Raw genomic sequence first — 25,630 nt, 5'->3', positions numbered from 1 at the left:
GACGCTTTTCTGCCACATTCACGCATTCTTACACTCAACTTACACACACTTTTCTTTCTTTAATCCAAAAACCACTTTCCACGCAACATCTTCACACCCTTCTCTCTTCTTCATATAAAACCTCACTCTTCACACTCCCTTCTCCAAACCCATCAACCATAACATAATTCAAAGTTAGTGATTCTCAAAGTTCAAATCTTGAAATATGGGTGTGTTCACTGAAGACCTCAATCCAATTGTGATCCGTGAAGTATGGGCATCCAATATAGAATCTGAATTCCAACTCATCCGGGAGTTAATTGATCGTTACCCTTTCATCTCCATGGACACTGAGTTTCCTGGAGTGATTTTCCGGCCGCAGGTTGATCCTACTAAACCCTACAACCACCGCACGCGCCGCCCTGCCGACCACTACCGTCTCCTCAAGTCCAACGTTGACGCGCTCAACCTCATCCAGGTCGGCCTTACACTGTCTGATTCAGCCGGCAACCTCCCTGGCGATGCCGAAAATCGCTTCATCTGGGAGTTTAATTTCCGTGACTTTGATGTGGCGCGTGACGCTTACGCGCCGGACTCCATCGCACTCCTCCGCCGCCAAGGGATCGATTTCGAGCGCAACGCCACCAACGGTGTGGACTCAACCCGCTTCGCAGAGCTGATGATGTCTTCAGGACTCGTGTGCAACGACGCCGTGAGCTGGGTCACCTTCCACAGCGCTTACGATTTCGGGTATTTGGTTAAGATCCTTACCCGACAGGATTTACCGACCCGGTTGGAGGAATTTTTAAACGTTGTGAAAGTGTTCTTTGGAGATAACGTTTACGATGTGAAGCACATGATGAGGTTCTGTGATACACTCTACGGTGGTTTGGATCGGGTTGCTCGGACGCTTAACGTGGACCGCGCCGTAGGGAAGTGCCACCAGGCTGGGTCAGACAGCTTACTGACCTGGCACGCGTTCCAGAAGATTGTGGATCTTTATTTTGTTAAGGATGAACACCAAAAACATGCCGGTGTGTTGTTTGGATTAGAAGTTCTCTGTTAATTACAAATTTATTATAAACATAAATAATAAAAATTCAATTGATTGATTATTTATTGGTTTGTTGTTGTTGTTGAAGGTCTAACTTGCTGCTTGAATGCAAATTAAAACTTGACTATTAAGCAAATTAAAGTGTTAAGCAAGGTATTGTAAATGGCATAATGGCATGTGGGAAGTTGTCAATCAATGAAAACTTGACAGTGAAGTAAATTACAGTGTTACGCAAAGTGGTGAATATTATTATTCTCTAAGGGGTTGATTTTCATTTATCAGCATGATCATGTGCAGGAACTAGCATATTGATTGAAAGTGTGTTTATGTTCGACTTTTTGGGATGTTTCAGAACATAAACTGAAGGAAACTCTGCTGCTGCTAATGGAAATTGTTTTCACTTGTTTCATTGGTTTCAGCCTACTGTTGGCTATTGCCAGAGATATAATTTTGAGTTGGTGTTGCTTAGTAGAGTTAACAGAATCCAAGGGTTCCTGCGGCTGTAAGTAGATTGTGCTGAATCTGTGGATTATGCTTAGCTTTTTGTTTATAAGTTCTTACATTTTTAATGTAATTCTTCTCATTACTTTGATAGATGTAAGCAGTTAAATATTCTGAATGTAGAATGATAGTGGTAAACTGCATTCATTTTACAGAAACTCATTGATTTATTTATTTTTTCACTTAATTCTGGTTAAAGTTCTTGCAAACAAATTCTACCAGCATGCCATTTTTCAGACTCATCATGATATGTTTTTAAAGTAGTATGTTGGTTTTTCAAACTGGTATGACATTTAGATATTACGTAATAAAAGTTTATTATCTATGGCTATTTTCAAGATATGTTATGTGTATGGATTGTGTATTTTCATTATCCCCTTATTTCAAATGGTTGTGGCACTGAGCAAAATATACTTGTGATTGTTCTATGATCTTAAGGAAATCTATGTTTATGAGTCAAAGAATCTGCTGATTGCAGGAGCGGACTCTGAGAAGTTACTTTTAAGGTTTCTTTAAAGAATTCCTAGTTTCATGGACTCAGATACGAGACAAGTTGGCATAATATGCATATGTTTTTGTTTAATACTTGCGTTGTTTGACCACTTACTTCCTTGAACTTTGCAACTTGTAACTTAGGTTTATTTTTAATTTATTTTATTTTGTAAATTCAGTACTGTCAGTTTTGGCTGCAGATATTTGTTGCAGATGTTCGAAAAATTAGTCACTGATTAGTCTGGTTTCCAGTGTCATTCTCAAGACATTTTCTCTTTAATTGTGTTGTTGGATTAAAGAAGTAAAAGATATGCTTAAAGATGGTGCGAAGAGGTATTGTTCTTCCATCTGTTATTCGCTTTTGATGCTGTTCATGACAGGGGAAATGAATCATAGTTTCTATTCAGACCATCATGAGTTTGTGGTCAAATTGGTTAAGTGTCTGTATTTTTTCCCCTGTTTCACACCAATATGCTGGAACTCTCTTGTTTTCGTGTACTTTCACATACAAAGTTTGACAATTCGGCTACAAGATTCAATCAAGTTATTCCAAAATCATTTTATTTAGCAGTTTGAAAAGGAATGAATTCGAGATAGAAAAAGTTGTGCCTTGGAAGAATTGAACTTATTTGTTTAGAAACGGAAGTTAAGTTATTTATGATAACATACTAACATGTAACAGACATTCAGTTTTAATTATCATAGCCTAAATACTAGTAACCCAAAACCCCAGATTGAAAGTATATCATACTTTCAAGATATTAATTAAGAAAAAAAAAACTTAAGTATATTATATTTTCAAAATAGTAGTCAAGAAGTAAATTTAGTTTAATTTCAATTTTATCAAATTTATTTCTGATATGAAGTTTGTACCTGTAATTTATATAATGTATATTTAATGGTGTATATACATGAATATGAAATTAAACATTAATACTCGTCTGAAAATGAAACAAAGTTTTGATGTTATATTAAAAAATAGATTTTAAATTTAATTTAACATATGATTATAATGTTTGAACACGTTTATATATTATAAATTTATTTGATTTATATCAACTAAAATTTCTAATCATTATACTTTAAGATATTAATTAAGAAAAAAATTAGTATATTATACTTTTAAAATTGTTAAAAAAAGATTTCAAGTTTAATTCAATCAATAAGTTTTATCTTTAATTAAATATAAAATTTTCTACAAAATTTTTTACATCAACGTATATACATATCAAGTCTAAATATTGGTAATCTTATATATAAGAAATAGAAAAATAGATTAAATAAACTACAAACTTTAATAAAACATATTCTAAACGTTCATTGTAACATATCATGTTAAAAAAAATTAAACCTGATTTAAAATTTAATCTTATAAAATTAATTTATAAAATAAAATTTATATTTATTTGTTTATATATTGTAAATTAATTTACTTTTATCTATAATATATAGAATTTTCAACCAAGCATAGTCATTAATAAAATAAAAGTTGAAAAATATTATATAATTAAATTTTTTAAAGTAAATCGAATTATTTAAAGGAAGACTTAAATCCTTAATTGGTCCCCATGTTAAGAGGAAATTTTCAGTTTAGTACCCGCTTTTAAAAGTGTGTACATTGGGTCTCCATGTTTTGCAATTTGTGTCAATTTAGTCCCTTTGAACCATCAATTTGGCTTGAAAATTGTAAGTGGACAAGTCATTTTGAGTTGCAACATGTTTATTTTAATTGTTTGAAAGTTTGAACACCTTATTACAAACTTGTTTGAAGTGTCATTAATTCACTAAATTGACAAAAATTGCAAAACATGGGGATCCAATGTATACATTTTTAAAAGCGAGTACTAAACTGAAAATTTTCTCCTAACATAGAACCAATTAAAGATTTAAACCTTAAATAAATGAAGAAAAGTGTGGAATGGTTGGACCTCGGAATCTGAAAAACGAGAAAAGAAATGAGTAAATAAATATATATTTATAAATTGACCTTATTATTTTAGTGAAGTAGATATTGTGAATATATTATTAACACGTCCAAGTTTCACGTGTTTTGAAGATTGAGGTCAAGGTTACACAAGCATTAACAAACAGCACATTGAATGAGTCACTCCTGTTGGCCTTTTAGAATGATATTTTAGAAGAAGAGATTTGTCCTTAGGTTGTTGACATTTTAAATAAGAAAGTTTAGGTCACTCTCCACTGCTTTATATTTAAAAAGTTTTATATTACCTACAAGTAGAGATCACAAAATATAGGTTTTATTATCTTATATTTATTTTTAAATAAAAAATTTATTTTATCAATTCATATTTTTTTTAATGTGAAATATTTTAAAAAATATTATAATGGTATGTATTTTAAATTAAAATATCAAATAACTTTTATTATAAGTAAGATATTTATTAAGTTTGTAAATATTATTAAGATGAAGTTGTTAAAATTAAAAAAAATATTTTTAAAAAATTAAAAAGATATTCAAGTTCGAAAATATTTTAAATGTCTTTTTATTTCTTTTTTAATTAATTAAATCTTTTTTTATATATTAGTAAAAAACTATAATATGAATCATACAAATAATAAAATTAAACTAATAATAAATAAAATTTAGTATAAATATTTTATTTTTTGAATTTCAATCTATATTAGATTATGATAAATGAGTATAATTGATATTGAATCTAACATCTTAAAACATAGTTACAAACCATCATATTATAGTCGTCATATAAATAACACAATAGAAGAGTTATCCAACTATAATATAAAGTATTATACTTTACAGTTATCCAAAAATAACCATAAAATTTAAAACTTTATACATATATATCTAGTATTCCAAATTTGCACATAAAACTATACTAACTAAGCTAAACTACTCAGCAACTGTATCTCCGTCATCCAATGCATGTTCTAGAGACACCTCATATCCATATGCTCACACCGACAAGATGATCATTGCAAAGGAATAAACACCAATACATACAAAACACAAACAACAAACAACAGGGTAAGCTAGTTTAAATAAAAGAGCAATCATATATTTTATAACTACACTTCATACAATCATGCCCATTCATACACATCACAAACTCTTTATGCATGACTCTACACTGACTTAAATCGTACTGACTTAGAATGACTGTCGAGCTATGGCGGGTCATGCACTCGTGGTGGCTTCTACTACTTTGCAAAGTCATTGCCAATGGGTTTCACCCTACAACACTCACGAGGTTAGTCTGTACCACACCTTGGAGCATACTGGAAGCCTCTAAGACTAAGACCTCTTGCTACTTCTCACGACATGGATCAATCCTCTCTATATGAGAATGAAAGACCACTGGAGTTTCAGGATAACCCTTAATACTGAGCTCCTTGCAAATCCTTCTAACTTTCTTGAGTCTCACTAAGAGATCTCACTTTAGAACATTAAGTTTACCACTTTGAAAAAACATACTTTTACTTGGGAACAATACTCATCAATAATAAATTATATACCTTAATCCATACTCAACATATTTCCTATTGTATCCAACAATTCATTTAGATCAAATTAAAATAAGGAAAAACAGAGTGAACAAAAACCTAGACCATTCGCTCAGCGCACACTCTTGCATAGCGAATCCAGAGGTCTCTTGCACAGCGATTCATCTCGTTATGCGAATAAACTCCCAGTGGCACCAGACCTCAACCCCTCGCATAGCGCCCAAATCACTACTCAGACAGTGATCCAAACCCCCAAAGATCTCACAGAGCACACCCTCTCGTTATTCAAATAAATATGGCAGTGACTCCAAACCACAACCAGGCGCTCAGCGCACTGATTCATTGTGCAAATCATCAGACAGAGAACGAACCCCACAAGCATTCACACATCGCACCTTCTCGCTGTGCGAATTGCTCAGACAAAGAGCAACTCACCATGACCACTCATTGTGCGAATTTATTCGCTCAACGAGTCTGCATAATTCTGCAGCATGAATTCTGCAGAATTATTCAACTCAAATCCCATTTACCAATTATAATTATTTTCCCCAACTTCTAACCCTCCTAAATTGTGTTATATACTTAATTATACTTAATTAAATGCTTTTAAACCTTCCTACCATCAATTTAAAGTGTTTATGGACCAAATCCTACTTCAAAAACTCTAAAATCACAACTTGTAGACCCAAAATACAATCTACCACTTTTGACACATTTTTTACCAACTTAAGGGCTCAAGCAAGTCACATTTAACTTACCAAAGCTGTTCCAACCGTTCAATCGAGCATCTAACCTCTAATTCTCATTTTCACTACCTCACTTCCTCTAAAATCACTCAAAATCAGCTGTAAACTATGTCTACTCATCACTAAACCTTCATATCACAGATTTTTAGCATAAAATAGATCTCATCACAATTCAATCAGCATTCAATTTTGTTCACATGCATCATTCAACACATCATACTCAAATACAAACACTTTAAATAGGAAAAGTCTACCAAAAACCTAATTTCCATTCCAATAACACAATACTTAGAAATTCCTCATACAAACACAAGTTTAATCACAATTTCAATGTATCTAACTTCCCTTACCTCAGAGAAACATTGTCAGCTCTAGAAAACTCCAACCGATGCATTGGGCCACAAGGAAACCTTAGAACCTAAATTGAGCTAGAAATTGAAGAAAGGTGACTCTTGATCCATGCAAACAGAATCATGTTGCACGATCAAGAATCCTAGACGCTCAAGAAAAGGGTTAATCACTTACCCACTCAATTCGCTCAATTTATCGGTCAAATTTGTAACCCTTGACATAATAATCGTCTGGGTACTTCTTGATCGTTAAACAGAGGATCCAAGCTTGAGAAAATCTAGAGAGATGTGAGAGAAAAGAAAAAGAATAGTGTTTTAGAGAAATAGAGTGTTCTTAAAATAATGAGACGTATTTATAAAATTATATTTATATTATTAAATTATTTTAAAATAAAATAATCGGTTTTATTATTTTAATACATCTATCTATTCTAATACTTTATTTTCTAAGTTCTTATATTAATAAATATATTAAATCGCACAAATAATAAAATGGATAAGTCTCGATATCTTTTTTAAAATATTCTTGTTGTTTATAAAAACTATGACTATTTTTTGATTTAAACCAAAAACTTTGAAGGAGTAAAAATTATTGATTTGTAAATAAAATAAATCTAATTTCTAAAAAATAATGAAATTAATTAAATGAAATATATGTTAAAAACTTCACTTGGAATTTCTTATCCAATTGAATGTAAAAACACTACACAATATATATCTAATTCCTACTTTAGATTCTCAGTGTTCAACAAGTTCTAATTTATTATAAATAAATCTAATGATAAAAATTCTAATCTTTAAGATAAATTTACCAAATATTAATATTAAACATTCGGAATTTTAGAATGATAATCCAATAATCAAAAATCACACATACATCAGTCAATTAACATATAGTTAAGATTAAAAATAGAACATAAAAATAAAAAAATATATATATATATATATATATATATATATATATATATATATATATATATATATATATATATATTAAATAACACATAGACTGTATTGAATACCATTCCCCATTCTTGGAAAATTCTCCGCATTTCATGCTCTCCATGACTAGATGGGAAATAGGAAAAGAAAAAAGCCGTCGGTTCCATTAGTTGTTATGCTGGAAATGGAATGACTTGAGACGATAGTTGGATAGTGTGATGGTCAGGAATAGGTTGTGTGGGACCCACACCAAAGGATTCAGGAAACTTTGACTAGGAAGTTTAACTAATTTAATAATTTAACCTTTTAATTATTATTTTTAAAATTTAAAAAAATTATAAATGTTTAAAAATGTGTACACACATGTAATATTTCCACCTATATTTAGGCTAGTAATAATATGAAGTATATTTCACTTTAAATTTCTCCCGATGATAACTAGTAATAAAGGCAAATGAAATATAAAATTTGATATTGATGAGATTTCAGAATCCAAGTTTGTGAAAAGTGTAGATGGAAGAGAACAGGAAGCTTCGGTTAATTAATTAATATGATTAACGTTTTTGTTGGATGAGAAACGTTGTCCTAATCGAATAAACCCATCTGCTAATTATGCTTTCTTCACTCGAAAGATCAAATTAAAGGTACAGTGTTACTTAAGTTTCGCCATTTCTAGTACCACCTACCAAATTACAATTAACACCTTCCCTTTTTAAGCCATCAAATCTAAGTCCCATACGCATCCTCTTACCCTATTAGATTACATTCTTCAACCAACTATTATTTACTTTTCAATAAAATCTATAATCAACTTTTATTGCTAACAATAAAACACCTAATTATCTAATTCCATTTTTAGAAATAATCTAAATCCTTAATAAAATAAATTCATATTTATTTCTCATTATATATTGTAACGTGAAACTTTTGAATCCATGCTTTGATTTCTTAAATTATAAATATAAGTATATATATTAATATGATTTAAATACAAGCACCTGTGATTCTGAAGCTCCTCCAGCTTTTCATAGCCATCAACTTGAACAACCCCACATACTAATTTCGTGCATTACTTATTAAAGAATGAAGAAGGAGCCAAATTAAAAGCATGATGTTTACATGCATCTTCATCCCACGTGTGAATTCAATGCCTGCACATGGCCTAGACACATGTGTGCCCTATCTAGCGTAAGCTTCCATTTCCATGAAGGACTGCTCGTGCAACCACAAACAACCGATAAAAACAAGGGAAAATAATATTTGACACCAATTTTTGACATTATTTTGACATTACATATGTGTAAAAATGTGATTGGACGATTTTAAATTAAAAAAGTTGAAACGAGGGCATATTTGAAAAAAAAAGCCAAAGTTTTTTTTTTAATTTAAAATCGTCCAACCATATTTTAACACGTATACAGTATCAAAATGGTGTTAAAAATTGGTGTCAAAATATCATTTTTCTAAAAACAATATAACATAAGCATGAACAACTGACACCGATCAAATCACAAATCATGTAACTTTCTTAACTATTGGATACAGAGTGGAAAGTGTTTACGATAGTAACTTTCAGAAACAGTTCTGCTTTTGAATCCAAACGTGTTTTTGTAATCATTAAATAACTTTTAATCTGTCATCTAGGTTTACTTTTTCTCACTTGCTCTTTCGAAGGGGGCTCCGGCGAGAGGGAGAAGGTTCGGATGCAGCCGGAGTGGTACCAACCTTGCGAGAAAAAGCTTCTTCGCAGATGGCGTTGAAGGCTTTCACGATGATGTGGTGGTGACACGGTGCATTCAGGTGAAGAAAGCATTGCAGAAGATCTTGAAGATCGTCCTCTGACTCGATCTCTTTCTCGAAGATCATTTGGAGCATGGAGTGTCTGAAATCATGATACGGGTTGGAAGAGTCCTTCTCGATGGCCACACTGTCGACAAGAGGGCTTCGTTTGAGTGCAACGTTGTTGTTGTTGTTGTTGGGATCATGGAAAGTCTCGGATTCGGATACTGTGGTGGAGGTGAACTCTTCTTCATCTACTTGTTCCATTGAAGTGGTGGAAGAGGCCATGCTGCTGAGGTTGTTTGGCTTTTGGTGAGTGTTGTTGGAGGTTTTGGGTTTTGGGGTTGGTTCATGAACTTCAGAGGAGTTTGATTTGCTGCAACCACAGCTTCCGTTTGCTGTGAACACGGTTCTGAGAAGACTTTTCTTTGTGGAAGACATGAACCTGGAAAGTTAGTTAAAGGAAAGAAAGAGGGGTAGAATATATAGAGGGAGAAAAGAAAACAGAGTGTAACAGAGGACTCTGTTTTTGCTTTGTTTGAGGTATGAGAATGGACAAAAGTGGAAGTAAGTTAAATTGGATAGTCCAAGGTAAATGAGGTGTTGGTAGGATTCCTTTTCAAACTAACTTTGTGCTGAGAGTTAGCAAAGAGAGGTACAAAGTAGATAAAGTGGTGAATTAAATTGTTGTCCTTGAAGAGGAAGGTGGAGTTGCAAGTGTGCGTCTCTTTCTGAAATGTTTGGTGAAAAAATGGTGGTGGAGTTTAAAGAAGGGGTTTATGAAGGTATTTTGACTTGACGTTAGAGAATAGGAGTTTAATCATTTGATGAATCTTGAGGGAGAAAGTTGTTAAATATTTTCAACAATGGCTACACTTTGATAATTCAACGACAGAACAGAACAGAACAGAGAACTCGAAATTTTGAAATGGTAATGGTGCCGTCCTTACGTTGTTGAATTTACAAAAAACTTGTTGCGTAATAAAATTAGGAAAATTACCTTATACTGAAAAGGAATACTCTTTTGTTAATAAAGTTGTCTTCTAAGGAAACAAAACAGGTTTCTTCCAATATGTTTTCTTTTCTGTTTTTTTGCCGCTCAAGTTTTGTCTTTTTGTCTTGTCTGATATTGTGGAGCATAAAAATAAGCTAATGGTTTGTTAAAGAGAAAATAAGTTAGTAAAAACTTACTTGAATAGCTTCAACCAGATACATGGGAAGAAAAGTGAGCTATTTGATTAATTAATTGGTAAATATATATATACAGAAAAGTCTTTTCTTATATATTATTTTTGGAAAATAAGTAAAAATAACAATTTATACAGAAAAGTAGATGTATTTGTTCATTTTGAGAGGGCGACTAAAAGAGAAGATAGCTCTGGATTTAGACAAATTAATCTTCAACCTAGATTCGTTGCTAAAAGTATTAGCAATGAGTTTAATCTGTTTAGCTGTAACTTTTTGTGAAAAAGTAGAATGCAATCTTCAAAGTAATAAATGAGATATAACGTAACCATGTTTAGAAACTTAAAACTTTGATAGTATTCCAAAATCTTTTCCTAACTAAATCATTAACAATCAAATTAAGTCTTTTTCATGAAACCTACACAAAAATATAAAGAGAAAGAGAAACTTTATTCTTTTTAAATTATTGACACATTTAGGAATTAAAAGGAAATAGTTTCAAGATAATCCCTACATTTCAATAAACTACAAAAAGTCTCTAACACTAGTTTCTATTTTTTTCCCCTTCATTTATTGTTTCAAATAACTTTTTTTTTATAATGTAATTTGATATTTTTATTTGCATTTAATTATATCATAAATAAAATTCTATTTTTGATAATCTTTACACTCGATATACAAAATATATGTTCTAATAATTCTCGTTGTTGTGATTGTTTTAGAAGTGTCAGGAACCGTAACTTTTCCTAAGAAATATGAGTGACACATATATTAGTGTATCTAGGGATGACAACAGGTCGAGTCGAGTACGGATAGTGTCTACCCGCAACCCGATTTGACAAAAAAAATCCACCTGTTACCTGACCCGCGACCCGCTACCCGCACGGATACCCACTTAGAAAATATCTGCGGATATTTTAAAACCTGCGGATACCCGCAAATATTTAAAAAAATATTTTTATAAATTATTAAAATAAAATTTATATATAATTACAAAAAGTATATAAAATATAATATAAATTAAATTAAATATAAATTAAAATTTAATTTTTGTTTCGGTTGAATTGGTTCGAGGGTCAGTCGTCATTCTTTGCTTTGTTCTCTTCAATCCTTCCTGAGAATTTCATCCACTCGGATGGATTGTTGATGTGTAAAAGAAGACATTCTGACGCTCAAGATATAAAGAGGTCTAAATTTTATTAGGATAGAAGAGGAAGATTGTACCTAGACATCAACTGGATATTTATAGGGTCTATGGCAGGCAAACCCATTGATTAACCATTAGTGTTATATATTTTTAGGCAATCAAATCCAATAATCAATAATCAATAACATATATTGTAAAGACTAAGACAATTTGACCTACTAATTAGTGTAGTATATTTTTAGGAATCAAATTGAATAATCAATAATCAATATCGTATATTTTGTAAAGAATAAGAGAATCTGACCTATTAATACATGTTAATTGTCCATAAATGACAATTAATTTCAATCGATATTCTAATTTTAATTAAATTTAACCTTGTAAAGTATAAATTAATGTTAATTTTAATTAAATTTAATTTAATAAAATAAGAATTAAATTTTTATTTTTATTTTTTGTGGGTAGCGTATATCTGCGGGTACGAATAGTATAATATCCGGACCCGACCAGTTTATAAGCAGGTATTAAAATACCCTTTATCCACAAGTTTCGGATAGTAAATATCTACATGTATCAACTATCCGTGCGGATTTTATTTGCGAATATCCACGGGTACAGATTTTTTTGCCATCTCTAAGTGTATCCTTCATTTAGTTTAATAAAATAAGTTAATGGTATAACCCAAATAAGCTAGTATGCCCTCCTACATATATGAGAAAAAAAAGTTTATAAAATTATTGATAATTTTTCATTCTAAAATTTAAAATTGTTAACGACTTTTTCATTTGAAATTTGAGTTTCTAAAGAAAAAAGTAAGGATTTACTACAAATAAAACAGTTAAAAGAAAAAATTTAAAATTATTTGTTTATTATATATGAAGAAAAAAAGGTATAAAAAATACAATCTAAATATATATTCATAAATATAAAATGTTAATTATTTAACAAATGAAAATATTTAGTCACATATAAAAAATTATCCACAACAATAATAGAGCATTAAAAAAGGACTTGCGTACATATCGGGGTTATATATCATGATTGAATAAACTAAAATATTCAACATGTTACATAATACTATCTTTTATCATGATTGAATACTGGTCATTTATTCCACCATATATTTGTAATCGATAAATAATCACTTTTGTATAATAATATTTTATTTTTTCTAATAATAAGAAAAAATATACTCTTTTAATTTCTAATAATTTTATTTAAATTTTTTTTTGAAAGCTAACGTAATTGAATACGTACGTAATGTCTAGTAATTATTCTATGTTTATCTAAAGATAAAATATTAATGCTAATATACAATTATTTTTAAAAACTACCACAAATTTTAAATATTATTATATTAAAAAGGAATAAAATTATCAATTACCAATTAGTTAGTAATAATAAAATTTCATAACAAATCAAAATTATAAACAAAAATGAAATATTTCTATTAAGTATTTTATGGATGAATAGAAAAAATTTGTCAATAATAATTGTAAGGACCTTGTAATTTAAATATTCATAATTATTTATATTAAAAAGGTTTGGGTAAAAAGCAGAATTAAAATAAAAGGAAACGATTATTTTAATAAATAAAAACAAACAATTCTAACACTCTGGTGTGTTCTTTGTATTCAGAAAGTAAAGCTCATTTTCTCAAAAACTTTTTCTCTCTAGACATATACAAAAAAAAATTTAAAAGAATTTTCAAAAAATTGAATTACAAATGAATCTACAGACGTATTTAAAAAAGATTTCACTTACTGAGAATTTAAAAAGAAATAATTACTAACAGTTTTGCCGATGAATCAAAGCTAAAAATAAACACTTTGACGTCTATTTTATAAATAAAACTTAACAATGGATCTACTGTCAACAAAATTATTTGTGTTGATAAAAATTTTAATTTACTAATAAATTTTATCAAAAATTCTTATTTATCGGTGGATCTATTGAAAAAAATATCCATTAACAATAAAATTTCCTAAGTAAATTTGTCTTAAAAATCATAATTATATGAGTGATAACACAAACAATGTCTATATCTCAATAAACTAAAAACACATTAAAATAAAAATATTATTTTTGTATTGTTATTAAAATATAACGTAACACTTTTGTGTAAATATTAAATTTTATTTTTAATGATCACATATAGAGATTATCTTAAACGAAAAATAAATATAAAGGAGAGAAAAACACGAACTTATTTATAAAAATCAAACACATTCAAAACGAAATTCAGAAATAAATTATGTTTGATATTAAATTTAGAAGATGATTATTTTGGTCAATATCTATAATATATAAAGCATTAGTGATCGTTAACTATACATGTGGCCATTCTTCCATAATTTGCTCTCTTTTTTAGTGGCAAAATAATAAGTCTTGCCGTCTTATCCATAATTAGCTTTGAGTTTTGACATTAAAGTCTCACTTACTTTCTTCATTAGATAATTCAACATCTTCTTCATTGATAATGCCATTAGGGCTAAAATCATTCCATAATGTGCATGCATATGGAAGATTTACCACACTAATCTTAAAATTTAATTATTAATTTGTTCATGTATTGTGCTTGTTGGAAGATCAATTTTAAACCATATGATGTAGCATTTGTTCAAGCAACTTTAGATCTATCTCAATTATGCCACCAACTTTCTCTTTAATGTTAAGCTTTTCATTTAATCCCTTCCAGCTACTCTAGCAAATGGAGGGTTTTTAACAATTTTTCAATTATACTTTTATTAATTAATTATCTCATTCTCATATGAAAGAAAAAAAAGTATCATATGAAAAAGATATTCAACTAATATTATTTTAATGAATAAGGCTAAATTAAAACCAAATAAACATGACTACAGAAAGGTTACACGACCAAAAACCCAAAGTTAAATAAAATAAAATGTTAATTTTTCTCATAATCATGTATCTTAAAACAAAGTATATATTTTTAAAATAAAATATCTAAAATTGTAAACTTTGTATTATTATATTAATTTCACATGGCTTAAGCTAACTCTTTTGGAGGAATTAAGATGTGATAGTCAAATTGTACTACTGTGCTCAACTTACCCATGTGCTCTTACATCTCCTTTTATATATATTTTTTAATTTTCTATGTATTGTTATGGATATAATACATAAATCCAACATCTATGTATTTCCATTTTAATATATAATATTTTAATAAAACCTAAAATCCTATAAAAAGTGTGGATACACAACTTATATAATAAATAATGCAATATTCTAAGTCATGATAGTACTACTATAAAGGGGCTATATTTGACAAAATTTAAATAACTTCAAGTCATTAACTACTAATATATTGTTTGGTCTGAAAATAATAACTTTTTTTTTTAATTTGTATACATTTTAATGAAAATAAAAACTGAAATTTTATAGTTGAAATTTGAAACAAAAATGTATTTTATGAGAATATTGTGTAAATCATTCAAATAAAAAAATACGAATTATTCTTTTCAAAGTTTACAAAACATTTTTTTAACATTATTTAAATTTTAAAAAATTAGGTGAGCGGGGGATTTTTCCTAAATTAAAAGTTTTGTATGCAATGATTGGTTGTATAATGCCATTTTTGTAGAAGCTCGTTGAAAAAAAATCTCTTTATTGTGAGACAAAGCATCATTTCTGGAATTTTCCTTTAACAGCCGAGAAATGATAAATATCTGAAGAAAATGTAGATGATAAAATGAATAAAATAATGATATCCAAAGGATAAAATTTGTAGTTAAGTTTTATTACCTTCTCTCACATATAATTTTTAAATGACTATTTACAGATATATTTAATATAAATATTTATTAACCAGTACTAGATGATAAAAAGAATTATTTAAAAAAGTGGAAATTGTATAAGTAACAAAAATAACATTAAACATATTCATAAAAAATTGTTAGTTTATTCTTAAAATGAGTTGTATAATTTATTAAACTACTTTGGAAGAGAAATTGTATATGTAAGCAAATCTCTAGAGTTTATAACAACAAACCTATTTATTTTTTAAAGGGAACATTAAAATAAAAAAATAAGGCGCATTTTAAATATATTTTAAAGAGTGAAAAAGAACGAAATACATTTTAATAAATCATATTTATAGACATTAAGCCTTCTTCACTTGAGTGAATTTGGGAGAGAGTAATTGAGAAAATTTGAAAGTAATTTTTTTTTTATTTAAATAGATTTGGAAGTAAATGAGAGTAGATTTGGAAGTAAAATTTGTGAGAATTAATGTAAGATTTTATTTATGTGACAGATTAAAAAAATTTACTTTCAAATTCACCCTTACTTATTTCCAAATCTATACAAATAAAAAAAAAAAAAAGTTATCATCAACTTCTCTTAATTATTCTCTTCCAAATCCACTTAACTGAAGAATAAAGAAAACTTAAAAGCAATGAAAAAAGAAGGTGAAATAATTGTGCTTGTATTGCTTGCTACGTGTCCTTCTCTTGGGCTTTATTTCGGAAGCCCATTCCAAGGAACAGAGAAGAACTATGATAGTGAATCGAACAACTAATTTATGAAGTGATATTTTGTGTCATCGTTATCATATACTATCTTTTCTCTTTGTTGGCTTAATTGAGCTCACATAACATAACACTTTCTGTTTCTCTTTTTTTTTTTTTTTCTGATTTCAATTTTGATAATCTCAGAGGAAATTGTTTGAGCATTCGGTGGAAGATTTGTTGGGGCTGATGATGACCACATCGCTGCTACTCCCATCGGCCTCTTGTGCTTCTATACTCAGCGGAGGGACTCATCAGAGAATTTCGGCTTCTGCTTCATTTCACAGACTCAAGTATCATGTGAAGGGCTTCAGAGTGCGAGCTCTCAGAGAGAAGACGGAAGAAATTGAAAACCCTTCACCTGAGGAAGTTACAAAGAAGTATGGCCTTGAAGCTGGACTTTGGAAGGTAAGCTTTTCATTTTTCTCGTCTATTTTGGCTTATCTAAGGTTGCTAAAAGATTCTGGTTTCTTGAATCGTAGGTTTCTTGTTTTTTGGTGGTTTCGTGTTTGTGTGTAATTGCTGATAAGCAGCCTCGCTTTCTTGGCTTCAATGCTAAGTGTGTATTGGTTCCCACTTAATTAAGTGTGTTGCAAAAAAGAAGCTCAATTTGGATTGAACTTGGAGAAAGTGAAAAGTGTAATCCAAGGATGTGCTATGATATGATTTGTGTTGCTGGCATTTTCCGACAAAGGAAAAAGAAACCTTGAAAATTCAAAACAGTGAGACAAAAGGGACTAGTTTTGCTTGTCAAAAATTGCCTTAACTGCAAAAGATGTGCCACTCGATAAAATTTTATTTTATAGTTTGTGAAAGCTTCTGTGTTTATCCCTGAATTGTAGGTTTTCTTGCCATTCCTTCCTTTAGCCTCGTTTTTATTTTCTCCACGTTTGGGGAGTACATGATGGTTTGTGGGTGGATTTTTTAGTTCAAGGAATGTTAAGTAATGACTCAATATTCAGTATCTTTTTGAGTCTATCTAAAATGAAAAAAAAAATGGTATCTTGCAGATTTTCAGCTCAAAAGAGGAAGGAAATGATAATTCTGAGCAACAGAAATCAAAGGCTGATCAAGCAAAGGAATTGCTAGCAAAATATGGAGGAGCATACTTGGCTACCTCAATTACACTGTCATTGATCTCTTTTGCACTTTGTTATGCACTAATTAGTGCTGGAATTGATGTCCAATCTTTGTTGCAGAAGGTGCAATACTAAAACAAAACCTAATGTAGATTGCAATTTAGTTAGAAAAATAATTATTGCTTGGGATTAATGAATTGCGTTGTTATCTTCAGATTGGAATCTCGGCTGATGAGACTGGCGAAAAAGTTGGTACCTTTGCTTTGGCATATGCTGCACATAAAGCTGCATCTCCAATTAGGTTTCCACCCACAGTGGCTCTTACCCCGATCGTGGCTGGTTGGATTGGAAAGAAAGTTGAGAAAGATAAGTAGCTTGTAGTGATCCCCTCAAATGTCAAAAATATGCCCCTGAACATGCTTCCCTCTATAGTATCTCGAATTTTATAACCAGATAAACATTACTTTCCACACTTATGGGCATGTATATTCTTATTATTTCTTAACGATAATGAAAATGATGTTTAATGTCATAGTTCGCTTGCATGATTGCATCCACCAGATTAGTAGCATCGCTATAATATAACCCACTAAGTTATTGGTTATAGTCGGTCAATCAATGGATTATCGAGGGAGGACCTGAATAGCGATAAGGTAATTGCCAACTCACAGAATGGTGATAAGGTAATTGTCAACTCAGAAAATGAATGATCCTAAAATCCCAGCTGAAACTTGTCGATTCACCATCAGTGTGCTGAATTGCAGGCATAGCAAATATTGAAATGGACGAATGGTTAAAGATGATAAGCCTAGGAGCATAACTCTTCCAATTTGCATTCCGAAGTTTTTTATTGCTTGCAAAACATAAGACATCGAGCTAAGTACTAGGAAGCAAGACTTAAAATAATATACAAGGATGGTTTCAGCAAAGCATCAAGATCTTTTTGTTCTTGAACTCAGGTCCCTTGGGTTATGTAATATTTTACTATACAACGAGCCAATTGATTGGCCACTCAGTTCCTCGGACTAGCTTCTTGGGAAAACATGAGAAAGCATCTTCATGGAACCTTCAATCCAACCGCCAGAATAATGTAGAGAGGATACAAAAGGAATATGGGTGGATGTCATAGGTTCTCAGCAGGAAAAGGAACATCACGTTCACTTTTATATTCACAATGCATTGGAAGCTTCAACCTCCAGAGGGTTTAGATGTAGAAGACACTTCACCTACATTTGAAGGATGACTTGGGGTCGAAGTATTCTCGCGAGTCATACAGTAATCTTCCTGAAGCGGATCCAGTTCATTCCATTCAACTCCAGCTGTAAATGTAACAATGAAGATTTAGAATATCACCAAGCCTGAATCCTATTTTTTTGTGAAAATCCCAAACCCCTCCCCTCCAGGTGTGTGGGTGCATGACGTATCTAAAGAATGAATGGAGGATAAGTTTAGGGAGGATACGTTCTGTTCTCCACATGTCAGTTATGCTAACATCAGCATCTGATAAAAGCCAGTAATCTGCTTCACTCTGCAAAGGGTAAAACTTGAGCTTTTATTTCTTTTATCAGAAACGATACTGACTTCATGCTTACAAGTTATAACAAAGAAACATTGCAAAAATTCATACAAAATATGCAATCATAGATGTGTGCAGAATTTTGAAAGATAATCCCCCACAGCTGAGACTGTGTTGCCATAAATGTATCACAGAATGAGGAGATACTCACAGCAACATCTGAAGGAACAATCTTCATGATCCCACTCACGAAATCCTGAGAGGTAGTAAACTCTGAACTAGGTCCAACATCTGGTCCCTGAACATCTACGCCCTTCCCTCTATCCTCCGGGACCACTGTTGATTGATGTTTGTTAACATCTGGACTAGATGGAAGTTTGGGTGCAATATCAACACCATTAATATCTTCAAACTTCTCTTCAAATTGACTAAAAAGACAGAGAAAGAAGGGGAGGTCAGGAATCTAACTATTACATGTTACATGAGAAGCATTATTGCCTCATCCTGCACTGTCATCTGACCATGCCATTGCAATAAACTTGAGGAAACTGATTTTAGAATCATAAAAAAAATACCTAACAAGGTAAACATCTATGGGGCCCATTGTGCTTCTGAGGACTATCCTGTATCTCCGTTGCGGATAATCAACAGCCTAATAGAAAAGGGGGATTTACGATGAGAAAAATGCAATTGATATTTATTAACTTCTATTTAAATCTTCATGCCCTCTCAAATTACCTCGTCAGGATCAGGGACCTCCAAAGTGGTGCCATGAGGTGCTTTAATTGCTATCAAGGTCTCATTCTGGCAGTAAAGACTAAGATTTCAGTAAACATCCAAAACAAAAATTTATATTTTGACGCAAAGAACATAGACGAAGAAATTTACCTGGAAGCAGGGTAAATTTTTTATATCTTCCTCAGTAACAAAAAGCAACCTATGCATGTGGAAATAGATTAAAGAACACATATAGTTATGCACACAAAATGGCCGCCAAATACCACAGATGAATAAAGGCAAAATGAATATTACCTCTCATTGTTTTCATCTTCACTGAGCTCCCGCAGTCTTTCTTGCATCTCCCTGCAATTAATTAGAAAACTTCAGTAGTCCAGGCATGGCCCCCAAACATTATAGATGAATAAGCCAATGAATATAAAATGTCATGAATGGTCCCCAAACCTAATTTGTTCATCTAACCGCTGCTCATCCATTGTTAAATTTTCAACTTCTGCCTGCAGATGAGAAACAGAAAGAAATCAAATGCCAACAAAATGTCAGAAATTAATATTATCTGTGAAGTATAATATAAAATAAATTCCACAAAAATTCAATCCCAATACCCATTGCAAAGCAACTTACTGAAATTCAAGTCAGAGAAGGTCTGTAATTTGTTTCAATAAAAGTAAAATGTTTCACAGGCAATCTCACACAAAAAGATTTGACAACAGCTACCTCCAGATGGAAAAAAAATGAAAGTTTCTTGACAGGAAACCATAAATTGAATACATAATCAAGCTTTATATGTTCCAATCTAAAGAAACCATCTCCATGTCTACCCCAAGCAGAAAATTGAATTTTTTTCTAACCTGTAAACTAGCAAAACTATCATCAGCCTCTCCCGGTCTTGAGACATCCAATCCCCTGGTCAACATTTGCCAAAGGGGTCAGTAAAATAGTTTAAAACTTCAATACCTCAGAAAACAATTATGACAAGGATTGACGAATAGAAATTCCTACTTCCATTGAATTCGGTTCTTCAGTTTCTTTTCTATAAGGCCAATCCCTTCAAGAACGTTTGTTATATCATATATCCTCCTCTTTTGCACCTGTAGATACAGAAAAAGGAACATCAAATTATCAAACTTTACAGCATGCAATCATTAGACCATATGAAAATATATTAACCTCTAACGTGTCTGCAGCTTTATTCAGATCAAGGATACCATCCTCAGCTTGTTTGATCAAATTGATGAACTTCTTGGTCAACAGACCTATTTTTTACGAAAATGATATACGCAGTAATTAAAAAAAAAAAAGGTATAGCAACTTCCTTTTGTCACTGAAAACATATTGAACAAAGGGAAAATTACACTTAATCTAACAGTAGTTTCACCATTTTCAGACAAACCACCAGACTTTTTTTGTAACTGAAATCTCCTTAGCTTTAGTTTAACTTGAAAATATTAGCTTCAGATAACTTCAATGTCAATTTAACATTTACTCACCCTATCCATCTAAGACATGGCTGGTTGGTTTGATTAAGACTGAACCAAATTGTGATAAAAACTAATTAAAGAATCAGTTTACAAACCACACCACGTTTAAAATCCCGTTCTTCAAACTGTAATTGAAAACACTTTTTGTCATTTGGTTAAACAGTTCATCAAGAAGAGTGTGATCCTTTATGCAGCATAACAATTGTGTTGATGGATCGCATGTTATTAAATGTGCTTCAATTGAAGGATAGCAATGGCAAGAGGGTAACAGAGCAGGCCATCCCTCTGTTGGTACTTGGTAGTGGCATTGGAATAAAGAGCTTTAGGAGTACATCAGCTTCTACATGAGTTGGGTGCCAAAAATAACATTTTCTATACTTAAGATTAGTTAAATCTGGTTAACTGAGTTAGATTTGAAAGTGGATATCTTAACAGCTTTTTTGATAGAAATTGGTTAGGCTATTAGAAACCTAAGTACAAGTTGGTTCTTCTAGGTGTGGTTCAGTTAAGTTTGCAATTCAGTTTGGTTTTGAGTTTTCTTTACCCATCCTTTTGGACCCACTAGAGTGACTTTTATTTCCAGAGGGTAATGCATAAACTAAACAATAACTTTAGAGGGTAGGTTGTGAAAATATTAAACCAGAATTAATAATGAGTAAAATAAACATGTAAATGTTGATTGTAAAAATTTGTGTATAAACTACAAGTTGTTGAGAGAGTTTAATACACAATGAAAGTTGAGGCCACTAAATGAGAAAGAATGAAACTACAAAGGACCAAAGGGTAATAATGCACCATATAAAATTGAATAATTATAAAACCTTGATGATCAACAATGAACTGCCAAAAGCTATAATACCTAAAGAGCTGTCATAACGACATGGACCAGCAGGAGTGAGATTATTGGCAGAAGGAGAACCTGTCAAGTTTACATAAAATAGAAAGTACGTAAGTTTTTTTGCATGCCTAACACAGGTAAGTAATGATGGTGTATGTTAGTTGACAGACAATCAAAATATGATTTACCAGCATTATCTAGGGATATCTATTAAAAATAAAAACATAATGTTTGGAAGATGATATTCACCAATATTTGAGCCTGGAGTTTGAGTTCCAAGTCTGTTGCATTTTGTCATCCTAGAGGATTTACCACCCTTCCCTGTCTTTCCTGATACTGGAGTGCGAAAAGGACTATTAGCTGGTTCAGTAGACCCAGGAGTCATCCTATCACCAGAATCAGCTTCAAAATCAGCTACTTCACTCTTCCGCTTCAATTGCTGAAATGTGAAAATATAATCATTGCAATCAATAGAAATGACAATAAACAGGAGAAATTAGAATAGTAAGAATTACATTTACACAAATAATTCACATACTTTATAATCCATAATAGACAATCTATATTTGGTCCAAAGCATCACAAGCAGTAATTGCAAAACAATATTAATTAGAATGTTCATAAAGGAAAATACTATTATAGATATGTCCATCACAAGATTATGCATAATTCATTTTTTCACATGATCACTACCTAATCCATTTCTAGTTTGTAATCATATAAAGTCAAACCATCAATTTGGAAATCTTTTTCCCCAGAGCCCCAAGGACAGAAGGACTAGACATGACACATGCACAAATATGTACAATTGATTTCATATGATAGTATGAATGGCACTCCTAAAAGTAGGTTACAAACACTCAGAAGTCCTAGCCTAGGAACATATGGATGAAGTAACTGATCTGTGGTCAAATTAAATGCCCAAAAACCTATGAATTTGACAGCTTCCAACTTCAGTTTTAGGTTGAGTAAAATGATCCAAATAAAACGTAAGCAGACCAAAGTTAAAAGACCATATACATAATTTCACATGATGCAATGAAGAAGTACTTCAAAGCGGCAAATACAACAAATAAATAGTCCTACCACTTCCTCAAAAAATTTGACCAATTAACAATCACACTACCAACTCAATTTCTGGATAATCAGCAAGCACATCCTCTCAAGTCCCTCACTGCTCTAGTCACAAACTCAAGAACTTAATATCACCAAAGAGACTAAACAGAAGAACAGTTTATAAATGATAACCTTCTATACAAGATATCAACCAATCAATTTCATACCCTGTATAAAAACAAGCACGAGAACATTATCTTTCCAACTCTCAAGCACCTTAACTTGGGAAATCAAAATTCCATCTCAACTACCACTTAAAAATCCCCAAGTTACAATCTACCTCCAGTGGCACCTATAAACTAATTCAACTACTAACACCAACAAATTAACAACTCACTAACTAATTAAGCCCTTGAATTGAGCAGATCTCTAGTTCTCCACAAATTCTCAGAGCCACCTCAAACACTCACCACATAACCCACTCTGACAATTCAATAGCCAAGAAAATAATAAAAAACCTAAAAATAAAAAACTAAATTAGGGAAGCACCGACAGGAGTCTTGACCACGACTGCTTCCGCGTCGATGCGGCGGGGGTCAGGGGCGAAGCGGTGGTAGTCTCCGGCGGCGGCAAAGGGCGGTTTCATGGAAGAGAAGGGGAGTTGGCGTTTCATGGAGTGCATGATCTGATCGGGCGGGTTGGAGGAGGCGGTGGCGGTGGCGGCAGCAGAAGGAGCGCGCGGTGCCGACATCCGCCGCACGGAAGGGGGGGATCGGTGGGGTTTGTGAGTTAGAATTGGGGAAATAGAAAGGAATGGGAGAGGAAACAAAGATCTGGGCGTTTGTTGAGTGGGAAAATAATAAAGCGGGAGAGAGAAAGAGAGGAGAAAACGAGGGAAAGAGAAAGAGAGAGAGAGAGAGAGAGAGGAAGAAGAAGATGAAGAGAAGAGGGAGGGAATTTGGTTCGGATATAGATGTGGAGGGAAGCACTTACTACAATAAATTCCCAAATAAATATAATATATATTATTATAGTTATTATTATTTCTTTTCACAATAAACAGGGAAAAACAGATCAATTATTACTGTTATTATTAATATTGTGTTTTCTCCACGCATTCATATTTTAATTTTAATTTTTTAATGTAACAAAAGAGCATTACAATCATTAATAGGCAGTGTAAGCATTAATTTAAAGAGGAAATAAAAGAGTTTAATTTTCATGTATAGAATATGGAAGCAATTTTACCTTAATAATTGACTAAAAATTATACTCATCATCACTGTACCAATAATACCTTTTAAATAATCACTCTAAAGCTTAACAAATCATTGCAAAAGATTCACTAATAGAAATGAAATGTATTAAGACTTTTGATGAGCTTATGAAGTAATTGATTTTAATTTAACGAAATGCAATAGAAAATAATAAAAAATATAATAAAATTTACAATTAAATTTATAAATACCACTAAAAATAAATCAAACCACCTGTCTATTTTCGAACCTGCACACCATTTATACGACCACTATTTTTTTTAAATCAAAAATAAAATAAATATATAATTTTTTAAGGAAAAAAATAAATTACAACTATAGTATATCAATAAGGAAGAGAGAATATACTCGTTTAAATACGTTGGAAAAATACAGTGAGTCTTACATAAATAATATTTTGAATATATTTTACAAGCATTATTTCTATTAGAGATTATTCCTACATATTACTAACGTGAAAATTTGGACAATTAATCAAGTAAAAGTAAGTTCAACTATTATATATTCAGATTAATAGTGTAAAACTGTTTTATATGGTATACCAATAAAAAATTACTATTAGTAAACTCTTAGAATTATTAAAGTAAAAGTCAATACCATTATTACATATAATAATTTAGAATTGAATAATAATGTAAAATCAATTTTTATGATTAGCATATAACTATTTTCTCCCACAATTTAATTGAAAACTTTAAAAAAAAATCTTAATATCCACATAATGAGTCAGTTTAAACCAATTTCAAATTTTATCTTAATGTTATCTTTAATTTAAAAGAGCAAGAATTTTGTCATTATCTTAAACAAAATTAGTCACACTATCACTTCTTTTGAAAATAGTTCTCTCAAACTTTTCCAACTATTAGATAAGGTTTAAATCTCTTTTTGCACCCTAAGTTATGAACGTATGTTCAGTTTAATTCCTGTTTTAAAAAATGTAAATCTTTGGTCTCTAAATTATAAAAAAAAGCATCAAATGAGTCCTTTTTTAACTTGAAATACTGTTTTTGGTTGTTTCTTAACAACCGCTACATCTTTAGATTGTTCTGATTTGTTTCTTAATAATAACATCACTAGATTGTTCATTGTACTTTGACCATGAACATCAAAAAAGGACTCATTTGATACATTTTTTTTATAACTTAGAAACCAAAGATTTACATTTTTAAAAACGGTAACTAAACTGAACATCCGCTTATAACTTAGGGACCAAAAAGATGTTTAAACCATTAGATAAAAACAATTATTTTTTAAAGAGAAATGCTAACACGAAAAGAAAAAGAACCTTTTAAAATTGGTTATTTTATATTTTTAACATATATTAAAGTTTGATGTAATATATAATACATTAAATTAACACACTCAACAAACATGTATGCATTTATAATATATGTTAATTTAAAGTTTTTTTTTAAATCTTCAATATTATTATGATTACATAACATTAGTTTCCAA

General features: G+C 31.1%; 4 protein-coding genes across 13 annotated transcripts; 2 read left to right on the top strand and 2 right to left on the bottom strand.

Annotated features, from left to right (window-relative positions):
* On the top strand, nucleotides 1-2,547 carry LOC106776932 (probable CCR4-associated factor 1 homolog 11). Of its 8 annotated transcripts, none has more exons than XM_022778560.1 (3): nucleotides 1-1,013; nucleotides 1,386-1,535; nucleotides 2,206-2,547. In XM_022778560.1, the coding sequence occupies exons 1-3, from the start codon at nucleotides 206-208 to the stop codon at nucleotides 2,253-2,255; spliced, it is 1,008 nt and encodes a 335-aa protein (XP_022634281.1). In that variant the 5' UTR covers nucleotides 1-205; the 3' UTR covers nucleotides 2,256-2,547. The 8 variants fall into 8 exon arrangements, 7 of the variants coding, with proteins under 7 accessions (XP_022634281.1, XP_022634282.1, XP_022634283.1 ...); XM_022778561.1 differs by having other exon boundaries at nucleotides 2-1,013; nucleotides 2,215-2,547; XM_022778562.1 differs by having other exon boundaries at nucleotides 3-1,013; nucleotides 2,227-2,546.
* A 6,421-nt stretch (nucleotides 2,548-8,968) lies between these two features.
* On the bottom strand, nucleotides 8,969-10,336 carry LOC106755905 (transcription repressor OFP6-like). The gene has a single exon (XM_014638134.2). The coding sequence runs from the start codon at nucleotides 9,765-9,767 to the stop codon at nucleotides 9,204-9,206; it is 564 nt and encodes a 187-aa protein (XP_014493620.1). The 5' UTR covers nucleotides 9,768-10,336; the 3' UTR covers nucleotides 8,969-9,203.
* Nucleotides 10,337-16,211: 5,875 nt separating this feature from the next.
* Nucleotides 16,212-17,803, top strand: LOC106756198. The gene is made up of 3 exons (XM_014638513.2): nucleotides 16,212-16,598; nucleotides 17,201-17,392; nucleotides 17,485-17,803. Exons 1-3 carry the CDS (start codon nucleotides 16,380-16,382, stop codon nucleotides 17,641-17,643), a joined length of 570 nt encoding a protein of 189 aa, XP_014493999.1. The 5' UTR covers nucleotides 16,212-16,379; the 3' UTR covers nucleotides 17,644-17,803.
* Nucleotides 17,804-18,078: 275 nt separating this feature from the next.
* Nucleotides 18,079-23,873, bottom strand: LOC106756197 (transcription factor E2FB-like). Of its 3 annotated transcripts, none has more exons than XM_022778558.1 (14): nucleotides 23,452-23,873; nucleotides 22,092-22,281; nucleotides 21,864-21,923; nucleotides 20,694-20,779; nucleotides 20,526-20,614; nucleotides 20,375-20,429; nucleotides 19,968-20,020; nucleotides 19,818-19,886; nucleotides 19,674-19,722; nucleotides 19,524-19,589; nucleotides 19,361-19,437; nucleotides 18,997-19,213; nucleotides 18,731-18,797; nucleotides 18,079-18,588 (listed from the first exon to the last, which is right to left on the bottom strand). In XM_022778558.1, the coding sequence occupies exons 1-14, from the start codon at nucleotides 23,647-23,649 to the stop codon at nucleotides 18,458-18,460; spliced, it is 1,407 nt and encodes a 468-aa protein (XP_022634279.1). In that variant the 5' UTR covers nucleotides 23,650-23,873; the 3' UTR covers nucleotides 18,079-18,457. The 3 variants fall into 3 exon arrangements, with proteins under 3 accessions (XP_022634279.1, XP_014493998.1, XP_022634280.1); XM_014638512.2 differs by having other exon boundaries at nucleotides 19,818-19,868; nucleotides 23,452-23,871; XM_022778559.1 differs by having other exon boundaries at nucleotides 23,448-23,587.
* Nucleotides 23,874-25,630: the final 1,757 nt, after the last annotated feature.

This window comes from Vigna radiata, chromosome 2 (assembly GCF_000741045.1).
Source record: "Vigna radiata var. radiata cultivar VC1973A chromosome 2, Vradiata_ver6, whole genome shotgun sequence".
In the NCBI taxonomy this organism is placed as follows: Eukaryota; Viridiplantae; Streptophyta; class Magnoliopsida; order Fabales; family Fabaceae; genus Vigna; species Vigna radiata.
This window is presented reverse-complemented; position numbering and strand designations above follow the sequence as displayed.